A 12,812-nucleotide genomic window follows, 5' to 3' on the forward strand; every position below is an offset into this window, starting at 1 on the left:
GGAACCTTTGGCACAGGAAGATGTGATAGTGAATCAGTCAATTTTCAAATCAGTACAGATTCGTCAGTAATCAGAAAGTTCTTGGTAGATGTTGTTGTCCTGATAAAGTTGAATACAAATTATTCTTTTGCTTGCTTTAGGCTGTGGCGTGAGAATGAAAGCCTTGGTGTTCCTGACTGAACCAGGAAAGCTGGGAGCACCAGGGGAGGGGGGTTGGGGACCCCAGAGCAGACCCAGCTGTTCTGGATGGTTGGTTTGAGGACCCCAGCCGGCTCTCAGGGACCACACCTGGTGACCACTGATCCACAATTAAGTGTGTATGAATAATCAGAAACATTGTCACGTGTGTATGCACACACGCAGACACAAACACACACACAACTGCACAAACAAAAATGCAAGTATGCATTCATTTATAGCATGCTACAGGCTCCCATGGACACACACAAGGCCATTTGTTACAACGGTTTTACTCTGGCTTATTTTAGAACAGAAATAGAGCATTAAACCCAGTGTAAAATAATTGCTGGCTGATTGTACAGTACTTAAACAGTAACAACTTGCTATTATTCAAGAAAGGGGAAGAAATCAGCTTCAACTGTCAAACCAACCTGGAATTAATAATTCATTAACATATTACAAACCCATGTCACCCTCACACAACTGGAGCTAAAGCAGCCCCTCTCCCGCCCTGGTTTGAGGCTGAGAATGACAGCAGTTACATCAGTTCCTCATGATCTAAAGAAAGCCAAAGGGGGATTCAGTGGGCCCCCCTCCCCCTCTCCCGGAAGATGAGTAGAGACCTATCCAGAGGCGGAGCCAGCAGCACGCTTCATCAGCTCCTCATCCTGTACAGACAGTTCAGTCAGCTTGCGGCCCAGCCGTTCATGAAGCTCCAAGTACTTGGCTACACAGCGGTCCAGGCACACAGCCTCTCCCTTAGAAAGCTCTGCTTCCTTGTAGTGGGGGGGCACACACTTCCTGTGGCAGGCATTGGTCATGCTGGGGCGAGGGGGCAGAGGAGAGGAACACAAGTTACACCAGTGACTGGAAAGAGAGAAAACCCATTATTACTACGTGCAATCAGTCACTTATAGATTTGAATCTAACAGCATCTTGCAATGGAACTAGTGTAGTTTACAGAGCTGTCAGAAAACTAAAACAAAGGTAATTGGCTAGTTGGAACAAAAAACCAGGACCAGAGCTGTGCACCCCTGCTTTAAAGTCAATCATTGCTTGTAATAGTACTGTAAAACAAAAAGTACAAGAGATCCCACTCTGTAAATTTGTATGTGTATATGTTGTGTATACACCAATATAGAACAAAATATGAGAAATTGACCAAAATTTTAAAAATTAGTTTTGACATTGATTATAAATGTCCATTGTTAATTAGATTATTTACAGTAAGTCTTTGTGATTACAATGAGACCAAAATATTGTTTTTGCTATTTACGGTTGTCAAACTGTAGGTCTCAAAAGTAGATTGGTACTTGGTGGGTAGGCCAAAAGGGCAATGAAAATGCACTCTGTCCTTAATTTTCTTAAAGGGGAATTCCACTGTAGATTAACCTTTACTTGGGTTTCCTCGGCAGATTTCCAATGCTTTCATATTTATTTTTGTCATATTTTTTTCTATTCTGTTCAGCCTAGATTAAAAGCCTAGAAAAATTTTTGATCCAGGAAAAATGTAAAATGTTATTGCCTGCTTCTATTGATCACCACAATATGAGCTTTTGGCACAATTTGCACTGGGGCAAGTTCGATTAATTTCTACGACACTCATAGGAAATATTGACTCCAGGCTGGATCTGTGTTGATTCTGGAACAAAGTCAGCACTGTCAGACCAGAACTGGCGCAGAACCAGCTTGGAATCGCTGGCTATCTGGATTAGCTCTTCATATAATTCTATTTCTGGGTCGTGGCAGCCATCTTGTGGTGGTGCCACATGGCGAGGTATCAAGTAAGCTTGTATGTCAAATTGCCTCCAGGGGGCGTCTGGTTCGTGACATCACAGCCCAATGTTAAAATCTTATTGACTTTTTTAAAATCATTGATTGTAAAATATCTATAGCGATTAAAAATAAAAGATTTCTCACGTTTTTTTGGGACCGTCATTCTCTACCATAGCATGTGCTTGGTTATATTTATTTCAATCTCTGGAGGGAAAAAAACGGATTTATGTCAATTTACGATGTGATGGTGGTCCTGAACTACACTAAATCAATCAGTTGCACGGATACACGTCACAACCACGTGTGCTCGTAATTCTACCCGCCAAGTGCGGTGCCTTGGCTGCCCCTAACTGCTGGTCTGGGATCAGATTTCCCTTCCCATGTCCTAACTTTAACCATTAGTAGGAGAAGAAAATAACTGACTCTGGACCAGCAGATAGGGCCAACTGTACCCAACACCGGTGGCTGGCTAGCTGTACCCACGACAAATGTGGTGTCACTGGTTAGCTTAATGCATTTTTTCAATGGTCAGGACAATAATGTTAAGTTAAGAAGGGAGAAAATCATTCCAAATCCAACCATGTAGAGCAGGTCATATACAGCCAGTGTAGATTAGCGGGACTGTCAGTGCCAGCATGAAAGATATCGTTTATAAAGTTTCGGTTAGCTAACGTTAACGTTAGGAAGGGCTGGATCAGCAGATAGCTAGCTAGCTGTCAAAGTCAGGTTTATTTGCCATTACAAACCATATGCTGTACAGTGCACAATGTAACGGAACTTCGTTTCGCAAGGCTTCGGTGTAACAGACTTTCAGTGTGCTCACAGCACTTACAAAGAAATACACACATTGTGAAAATCAGAATCACAGCGCACTTAGACAAGACAGGTGCAGTAGGCAAGAGATAAAACTATTTATTAGAAATTGTCTATTAAAACATAGTAAGTAGTAAATATATTGTCAGTAATTTATCGAAAACCGTGCTGGCTAGCTATATTGTTGTTGTGTTGTGATAAAAATATCTATGACGTTATATTCCATTTGAAATTACGACTGAAGTTAGTTAGGTTAGGTTGTAGGCCTACTCTTTTATACGGTCTGTGGCTGTACTTTATAGATCCCTGAAAGGAAATCCTGTTGTCATCACGACCGTACAATTATGATGTGAAATAAACAATATAACTTAATAGTAACAAATCTGTTATTTCCAGTCATTTTAAATTGAAATACGATATCAAAGTGACCAGAGCCGGGCGGCCCTATACGCTCCCTACGCAAGTTGCGTAGGGCCCCGCAAATTACGCAAGGGCCCTGCCTCCCCCTCGTGTCAAAGCAGGTATCAATGTTTACAACTTAGATGAGAGGATGACGCGAAACTATCCTTCTGGTCACGAAAAGAGAAAAAAAACACACCATGAGAGTGAATTGCGGGAACAGCAATCAGGTAAACTTGCATTCTCCCCTCTCCAAGTTTGATGTCAGCAAATAACAGTAACGTTAAGTTGATGTGCTAGCTTGCAGTGCATCTCTCTCTGTCTGTCTTACTAACCTATAGCTGGGCAGTGCATCTGGTCTGTCTGTGTCTTGCTTGCTTGCTTGCTAGCCAGCCACTTCCAGGGCTGTGTTCTGTGACTTTGTGCCTGACAATAGTGAGAGTGAAATAAGTAAGGAATAAACCACGATGGGCTGTCCCGTATTATTTTACCGTTGTTAAGCAAAACTCTCGATGGTAGTTTATTTGGACCGTTGTTATGGAAAAACTCTGGTTGTTAATTCTATGAAAACAACAATTCCATCGAGAAAAATAGTTCCTTCTCATTTCATACCATACAATTAGCTTTTTGTAATTTTTTGCATTACATTATTTAGGAAAACTGCATGAAACCATAACTCAATCAACAATCAATCAATCAGCTTTTTAAAATGTTGCGGTCTCGCAGTATAGACATAGGGTTTCTCCAAGACCCTCTGAAACCGGGTTTGAATGCCAGCTATCTTTAGGTTCACCATCACTTGTCAGTGTTGTCACCTAGCCTATATTAAAATTCTGGTTTTTAGGTCAGAATGGTCTCACGGCATGATTGTTATCCCGGCTAGCTAGCTAGCTAACTATTAATTGTATTCAAAGCAGCGGTTAATATTTAATGCAATCGTTTACAAAGATACGGATGAAAATGCGTCCTGTAGCCATGACTTAAATATGGAACGCCTATTCTACTGTCAAAATAAAGGACGATAGTGTATTTTGCGGTATGGTTGGCATTCCTAAATGAAGCCAGTAACTGGCCTACAACCGTGATTCATTCATCATGATTTTTTTTTCCCTCAGACGCAGAGTGATACTGAATTGTGCAAAGGAATTAGACGTCATACGTGGTATGGTTAATATACCACGGCTATGAACCAATCAGACTGCTTGAATTGAGCTACCCGTTTTATAATGCTTAATTATTACGTCTGATAAACGCCAACGGGCAACTGTGTTTATAAACTGCAGCGCAGAAAAGATAAGCGCGTCGCGCGTGAACATGCTTTCATATGCGCATGCATAAAATTAAACTTGCGCTTTCCAGCAGCAACCTCTGTGGGGTTCAGTCCAGACAATATATGGGCGTGATAGCACTCCTCATAGGCGCACATAATTTTAAAACAAGACAATGATTATCTAGTCTCTCAGTCAAGGTTTAGTTACAACTCTGGACTAATGCAAGATGGAAAGCAATGGATTGACATTGACTACTGATTAAATATTCTTATTCTTAGACTGACAGATAGAGCAAACTTTTTTAAAGGAGGGAGGACTGTAGTGGGAGCACTGGGGTGTCAGGTGGGACTGTGTGGCAATGGAAAATGGTTAACATGGCTCACGGGTCAGGTAGGAGGGCCCCTTAACAGAATTTTGCTTAGGGCCCCAGGGAGGTCAGGACCGGCTCTGAAAGTGACACTAGAAGTAGAAGGACGCAAGCGTGTTCCAGCTGAGCCGTGACGATGTAAGCGTGCGTCGTGAGCACAGGACGGAGTGTAGCACAGTGGGTAAGGAACTGGGCTTGTAACCGAAAGGTCGCAGGTTCGATTCCCGGGTAGGACACTTCCGTTGTACCCTTGAGCAAGGTACTTAACCGAAATTGCTTCAGTATATATCCAGCTGTATTAATGGATACAATGTAAAATGCTATGTAAAAGTTGTGTATGAGAGCGTCTGCTAAATGCCTGTAATGTAATGTAATGCACAGTACCGGTATGTGTAGTTCCTAAGCGTACTAAACCTACACAACGTTGTACCTTGTACTTCTCATGGGTCAATCGTGCTGCTGATATTATATTTCATGAGTCATATATGTCATGAGTACCACATACCAATAGCTAACTGGTTCCCGATTTGTAACTAAAAATATCGTTTATTGAAAATTGCCCCATTCATATTTCCCATTGACAAATTTGCGGGGAAAAGAGGGGAGTGGCTTGGTGACGTTTTCACTTACAAGCTCTACTGAACAGAATTTAATGGAACCACGTGACCACGTTTCCCTTCTAGTTCTTATACAGTTCATTGGGCCCGTCAGTGAAACGAAGGAAGTAACCGGAAACAGCCTGGACTGCGCACTCTTGAGGGAAAAAGCACTTGCTGCCCATTTAATTCAATGTAGAAGTGATTGAAAACCTCATTGGTCCATTTTTTGTGATCATAAATTTCATTATGCGGAGCAGTTTCTGAAACAATGGTTGTTTTGGTCCAGAAGTCTTGGGAAAATATTTATTAAAATGTGCATATATTATTACGGAATGCGCATTTTTCTATTTGCTTTTCAAATGAAACGTAACAGTCATCCATCGAGTTTCAAAATACCATCGGGGACGTATTATTTCGCCTTCAAAAGTCTGATATTCACCGTTCACTTTAATGGATGCTCCAATGTTTTACCCTCAAAACGTGCACTACAGGCTTACTTCCGGGAGTTCAAAAGCTTAGGTCAGCCAAGGGCGCTTCCCTGTCTAGTTAAATATGCATGTCCGTCTATGGACAAAAATGAAGCTACGGAGCTATGCGTCGTCACGTGATGAAACTGAATGTAACCACGTTTCCCTTCTAGTTCTTATACATTCCAGTGATACTACTACATATAGGCAATAATCCGGAAAGTATAAATTGTGTACTTATGGAATTAAATTGTTTCTACAAACATGTATTGCACCACATATCACAAATTCGTTGCATTAAAAGTTACTTCAATATTGAATTCACTTAGAGCCATTTTCACATCGACGCTGCAGCAAAATAACGTGTGAATTGGAAACCTCACACCAGCTGGACAATGAAAGCACCAGTATGTTTGCTACACACACATATATATATGTGTGTGTAGCAAATCATCATGCAGGTGATCTGCAGGTAGCTAGCATCTGTATGCAGATAGCTACCCGCCCAGTAGCTGCCAAGTCTGTTACCGATTGTACATGTCCGCCATCATTTCGACTTCCAGCTCCGCCGCCAGCTGCTGCGCCTTCATGGGATCCATCTCCACGTTTCTGCCTCACCGAATTTACCCCGAACCCACCCTGGTGACAATCCCAGCCTGTATCGGGCTTCTACCTAAACCGTAACTTTGGCCACGTTTAACCTTCAGCTGCAAAACAGGGCGCGTGTTTCCATTAGCAGCAACGTAACGGCTGTTCCGCTGTCAATAAAGTTGTGCATCCAAAGCGAACGTAGAGTTCTCCCAGAATGCCAATTCGTCCCATCCATGACTCGATTGAGCCTAATTTCTTCGCAGCGACACCTAGCGATGATCTGAGTTCATCCACACAGAAACATGTACTCAGCGCAGGGCACTCACGGGGTCTTTAATTCCAACCAAAATGCTTGCAATCAGGGGCGTCATGCAAGCCAAAATTCTGTGGGGTGGGGTGGGGTGGGGGGCGCAATTAGAGCGGGGGGCATGGGGGTCCTTCCCCAGAAAAAAAGAAAATGATGCAATTTTCTGCAATTTACATATATATTCAAAGACTTTGGGGTGATTATTTTAAAACTTCACTAAATCAGTTTTTGTAGCTCAGGAATCTCCCACTTTATATTAGGATAAATACTGTATATTTATTTAGATATTTTCATGTCAATTATTTGTGCTGTTATGGTTATTGAGAATGACACTCACTTATTCACTCACCTCTACACTAGTTTCCACACTGCTGCCACTTTTCTTGAAAAACAGCTAAATCTTGTCTGCTTCACCCAAACATTTTAAGGGGCATAAATTCACATAAGAAGAATATAACCACAATGCAAATAAATTTAGAGAACTTATAGATTTAGAGAACTTAAAGCCACAGATGAAAGGAACCTGCCAACATGGTAATAGCTGTATTTTCAAACACAATGCATAGGAAGCAGCATGAGTACAGATGAGACTGTGCTGACATCACACAGCAGTGTCTGCTCCATTTCCAAACTGCTCAGCCTCCTTGAAAGATCCATCATCACCACTAGCCAAAATAATACTAATTGCTAAAATATGTTTTTGTGGCTTTCATTTATCAAACGACTTCGTTTTGTTCCCTTACCACCAAATAGGCTAATTGACTGCCTCTTACACAGTACTTTGACAACATTATTATTATCATCATCATCATCATTATCATCATCATGTTGTTGTGAGAATCATCATTACGCTATTCACTAATCTTTACCTGCTTCACACAGATCAGCAACTAACTGCCTGATCATCATCAGTATCCCTTGAATGGTCTGAAATGTTCATATGAAAGAGGGAACAAATCTTTCAATTAAATCTGCATACATTCCAGTAGCCAGTTTGGATATAAAATGTCATCACTTCATCATTTTATCCTATTAGACATTTGTGTGAAGCTTTGTCATAATTAGCATATGAATTCTTGAGTTATGGCCAAAAACGTGTTTTGTGAGGTCACAGTGACCTTGACCTTTGACCACCAAAATCTAATCAGTTCATTCTTGAGTCCAAGTGGATGTTTGTGCCAAATTTGAAGAAATTCCCTCAAGGCATTCCTGAGATATCGCGTTCACGAGAGAATGGGATGGACGTGAGGTCACACTGACCTTGACCTTTGACCACCAAAATTTAATCAGTTCATTCTTGAGTCCAAGTGGACGTTTGTGCCAAACCGGATTGAGGGATGGCTACTAACTTTAGCTGGTGCTAGCCAACTATCTTGCGAAGCAAACTATGCCTATATTTCTCAAGTGCAATTAAGTGTGCATAACTAATTGCATTTCATTTTCACACGTTTGAAAAAGGGATTGATGCTCTACTAACCACTTCAGCAACACACCATTAAGCTGTAGCCTACATCTCCTCCAGCACTGATGTGCAACAGAGTTCTGTGTGCGTGCGTACCTGCTGTTGAGAACCTTTTATACAGTCTATGTCACAAACCAATTTCATCCTGCAACCGTTGTAAGAAACCAATACCATAGGGAAAGGGTGTGTGTGACTTTTTGAGGTATGATCTATGACATAATTAGAAGAATATGTCTGACTCAAAATATAAAATGATCATAACTACATATTATAAAAAATAATAGTAATAAAATTAAATTAAATATAAAAAATCCAGATATCAAAAATCTGGTGGGGCACGTGCCCCCCCAGCTTGAATGGACATGGACGCGTCTGCTTGCAATTCCATGTTTTGGAAAAGCGATCACTAGACAGGAAAAACAAAATTTTAAAATGATGACTTACTATAAATTTAATAAAAGAAACTGTTGTTTCAGCAATTGCTCACATGCTACAGAAACAGTGGGAATATGATCTGATACACAAATAGTTTGCAAACTATTCCCACACATTCCTTGGCTGTGACAGGCTCAAGAACAAACAGGACCTGCTCTGTGAATTAAAAACTCCAGCTGCCAAAATCATTAAGACAGTTCCCTGCTGCCTGATGGTTTCTACCTAGTTGTTCTGAATTTGACAGGCTGTGCGAAACGGCAAATTTATGCAAAGCTAGTTACATGTAGTTTTTTTCAAATATTTGAAAGAGGTTTCCCAGAGCTCTCACCTGGTCAAGTGCAGTTTGGAGGAGAGGCGGATGGAGGATGGGGGTAGGGGGGGCTCTGGAGTAGAACAGGAACTCAATCAGTCTCTTCTCCAGTCACATCAATGTCTCCTTCCTCTTCCTCCTCTGATGATGTCATGGAATTGAGCCCCTTCATCCACATCTCAGGCATCAGTATGAGTGGAAGAGGGGAGCAATCTAAAATATCTACTTCCACTTCCTCTTCCTGCTCCAAGCCTGATCCCTCTGTGACCCTGGGTATCACCTGAGTGGGCGGTAACACCTGGGTGGCCAGGTGACGCAAAAGAGGAAGTTTTTTTTCACAGACTACAACAGATGACATCCTCTGCTTCCACATTACCTCTCTTTTTGTCTCATCTCCAGGCCCAATGTCTGGGAAAAGAGAACCGTTAGTCAGTCTATTAGCTTTATCTGTGCCTCGGCAGGAATAACACACACTACACGTTTGATCATTTCTTTATATGTTTGACAGATGAAAGCAAATTCAGAGCCATAAGATTCACAAGAGAAACTGTCATAACTCATAAGAACAATTTTGGCCAATTATGTGTTGCGTGGAACTTGTTTTTCATAAAGCTCAAAACCAGGACGCCAGCTTCTCACTTGTTGATCTGCCTCGTCTCCATCTAGCACTGAAAATCTCTAAATAAGGAACTACTACTATTAGTGATTGCATTAATATATGCATCTGTATCCACAGTAGGACAATAAGGGTCTTTTTTGGTCAGCAGCTGAACTCAGTTTAAAGCCGCTTTTCCACTGCATGGTACCGGCTCAACTCAACTCGACTCCACTCGCTTTTGGTACCAGGTACTTTGTTTTCCACTGCAGATAGTACCCCCATCAATGTAGCTGGTCGTCATAGCGACGCCTCATGAAACTGCCGTTTCTGACCAATCAGTGGTCTGCAGTGTTTTCACGTCACCTTTTGGTATCGCCTCAGCTTGCTTGGAACCTCGACAGAGGTGATACCAAAAAAAGTACCAGGTACCAGGTACTATCCACAACTTTTGCCCGATGGAAAACCAAAAAAGTCGAGTAGAGTCGAGTCGAGTTGAGCCGGTACCATGTGGTGAAAAAGCGACTTCAGTGAATGGCAGCTTATCCATACCTGGAGCCTTTCTGTTGGATACCGGGATATACTGTGACTGTAATACATCTGGCTGGCCACTGGGGGCAGTGTCCCAAGGACAACAGTTTATTTTTTCTCTGCCATCTCCATCCACATCGGCCTCCTCTTCTCCTGATCCAAAGCTCTGGTTTTCACCCACCTGTGTCCCTGCACTATCCATCACTCTTCCTTTTAGTGTCTTTTCATCCCCTCGTTCTTTCAGTTCAGCGGCCCCCGTCTTGTTGTCTGTCATTTTGTTCTCTTTACCATCTGTCAGTTTGCCCCAGTCTATTGTTCCATCTCCAGGCCTAGTTGCTCTTTCTTCTATGGCCATCTCTCTCCCTCCATTCTTCTCTGTCTCTCCTTTCATCTCCTCCTTTTCCTTTTCACTCCGCTCCCACTCATTGTCCTGTTCACTCCCTCTCTCCTTCTCGATCCTTCTCTTTCTCCCTCTCTCCTTGTTCGCTCTCTCTCTCACTCCACTGTCTTTTGTTCTCTCCCTTCTATGATTAGGCTTCAGTAGTTCTCTCATCTCTTGGAATGCGGAGAACAGGATGTATCCGGTGCCTCGGCCTGGAGCTTTCCCTGTCGGTGGTCTCTGGCTCTTGGGTTTGTGTTTGGGTTCGATGTTAGTTCCAGACATGTCCAAGCTGGTTTCCTCACTCATATTCCATGTTTTCCCAGCATGCACTGCTCTGAGCCTCACATCTGATGCTGCGGCAGACTCTTCCCTCTTCCTCTTCCCTCCTTGTCTCCGCACACTGTTCTGGACCCCTGCCCCTCTCTCTTCTTCTCTGCACCCTCGCCCCTTCTCTCTCAGCTGCCTCCCTCTTTCCTTTCTCTCTCTGGGTTTGGAGTGTGCCTCTGTAACGTTCACAGCTCCCTCACTCCCCATACCTCCCTCGCTCCCCCTCCCTTGTGTGTGCACGTTGGCCCCACCCACAGTCTTTTGTGTCTGGACTGTTTGGCTCTCGTGCTTCAGTGTGGTCCGATTGGTTAATTCCTCCATCTTGTGTACGTGATCTTTGGGTGGTTTCTTTACACTGTCTCTGGAAGATTTCTCTGCCCTGTCTCTGGAAAGTTGCTCTGCAATGTCTCTAGATGGTTTCTCAGCACTGCCTTTGGGCAGTTTCTCTGCACAGTCTCTGGGCGATTTCTCTGCACCACCTCTGGGCAGTTTCTCTGGGGATTCTCCAGTCGTGCTTTGTCTCCCTGTGCTGTTGCTCAGCCGTCTGATGAGACAGACAGGCGTACATATGCTCACATCTCCTCCTTTTAAAGTCCCCTCACTCAGCATCTTGCTGCTACTACGCCTCACCCCTCCTCCAGCAGTAAGGCCCTCACCTGACTCCACCCGTACGTTCCCTCCTTTGCTGCTGATCCTCTCCAACGACCTCACCCTGTCTGTAACCCCCATCCCAGGAAAAATTGCACTACTGGCCTCATATTTCACCTGCTTTGCTTTGGATTTCCATGTCTCCAAATCTGTTGTTTCTTGTTCTTGTGTGGGACTATCAATACGTCTTTTCAGAGATCTTCTTCTCTGGCTGGAATTCCCCATTCTTTCCTCCTCATCACCATCCTCCTCTTCTTCTTCTGCACTCTCCCTTTCCTGACCCTGCCTCCTGATCACAGTCCTCTTTTTGTCCACAACCTGCATTGTCCTACAACTTCCTCTCTTCTCTGGACATAAACTCCCTGGACTACAACGCCCAGCAAGCCTTTGGGTGAGGCCACATTGGACGTCCAACTTCTTCAGACGACTGACATCGTGGCATTGTGGGTTTTGTAATCCAATTGATAGGTAGCCTGCCACTGGGTGGTTTGCACTAGGTCTTTTGATTGAGCTCAATGGGAACTGTAGCGCCACAGGGTGGGGCGACGGCCACTTTGGGAGTGGCAGTGAAGGTTGTAGCATACTCCAACTATCAGAATCTCCAAATAATTGTTGCTGCAATCCCACTGGCTGGTGTGCAGCTCCTTCCAGTGGCCGCTCAGGTTTTGGGGGGACTTGCCCTGTCTTTCTCCCTTTTCTCTGGGGTGTGGGGGCATATTCCAGAATTGCATGCGAGCATTCTGTGGCTGGGACACACTGGGATTCTGGGCAAGGGCAAGACGGTTCAGAGTGGACCTCTTTCCACGAAAGGCCACTGCTCACAACGGGCTCAGAACCAGAAACGGGCCCGGTTACAGGAGATGCATCCCCTATGGGTCTGTCAGCCAAGGCTGGCTCAGTTCTGTTAGGGTCTGCGTGTGGATTAGCTTCTCCTGCACCAGACTCACTAGTAATAGCCAGGAAGCTTCCCGGCTCACTGCACAGTCCGAGTGTGGCATTTCCGGTGTTCCTGTCATTCCCAGCTTCCATTACAGCTGTCTCTCCCATGCTCTGCATGGACATCTGGTTTTCAAATGTCCACAAGAAGCTATCCAGGATGTTATTCAGTTCACCCATTGTAGTTGTGCTGCCATGATGTTCAAGTGTGCCGCAGGGAGAGGAGAGAGGAAGGACTGGAGAGAGTGAGAACATAACAAGGGGTGTTAATGCATTACAGACTCCAATACTGACCCAGTAAAGCAGTGTTACCGCAGTACAGACCCCAGTATTGACCCAGTGAAGCAGTGTTACTGCAGTACAGACCACAGTATTGACCCAGTAAAGCAGTGTTACTGCAGTAGACCCCAGTACTG

General features: G+C 43.7%; 2 protein-coding genes across 2 annotated transcripts in view; both read right to left on the reverse strand.

Moving 5' to 3' along the window:
• Positions 1–396: 396 nt before the first annotated feature.
• On the reverse strand, positions 397–6,669 carry timm10 (translocase of inner mitochondrial membrane 10 homolog (yeast)). Its single transcript, XM_064341946.1, has 2 exons — positions 6,401–6,669; positions 397–1,002 (listed from the first exon to the last, which is right to left on the reverse strand). The coding sequence occupies exons 1-2, from the start codon at positions 6,469–6,471 to the stop codon at positions 804–806; spliced, it is 270 nt and encodes an 89-aa protein (XP_064198016.1). The 5' UTR covers positions 6,472–6,669; the 3' UTR covers positions 397–803.
• LOC135258584 (uncharacterized) overlaps positions 913–12,812 on the reverse strand; it is a 37,272-nt gene continuing 25,372 nt past the window's right edge. Inside the window, exons 5-7 of the mRNA XM_064342050.1 lie at positions 10,125–12,632; positions 8,996–9,385; positions 913–1,047 (exon numbers count right to left, since the gene is read on the reverse strand). Coding sequence (XP_064198120.1) covers positions 9,069–9,385; positions 10,125–12,632 — 2,825 coding nt within the window. The 3' untranslated portion in view covers positions 913–1,047; positions 8,996–9,068. The remainder of the gene's footprint in view (positions 1,048–8,995; positions 9,386–10,124; positions 12,633–12,812) is intronic.

This window comes from Anguilla rostrata, chromosome 7, assembly GCF_018555375.3.
Source record: "Anguilla rostrata isolate EN2019 chromosome 7, ASM1855537v3, whole genome shotgun sequence".
Taxonomy (NCBI): Eukaryota; Metazoa; Chordata; class Actinopteri; order Anguilliformes; family Anguillidae; genus Anguilla; species Anguilla rostrata.

What these genes read in the sequence shown, in the direction of transcription:
- timm10 (XM_064341946.1), bottom strand. Translation starts at nt 6,471, where the DNA reads ATGGATCCCATGAAGGCGCAGCAGCTGGCGGCGGAGCTGGAAGTCGAA. An exon ending in ATGGCGGACATGTACAATCG is followed by an intron (nt 1,003 to 6,400) that starts GTAACAGACTTG and finishes CCCTCGCCCCAG; the next exon opens with CATGACCAATGCCTGCCACA.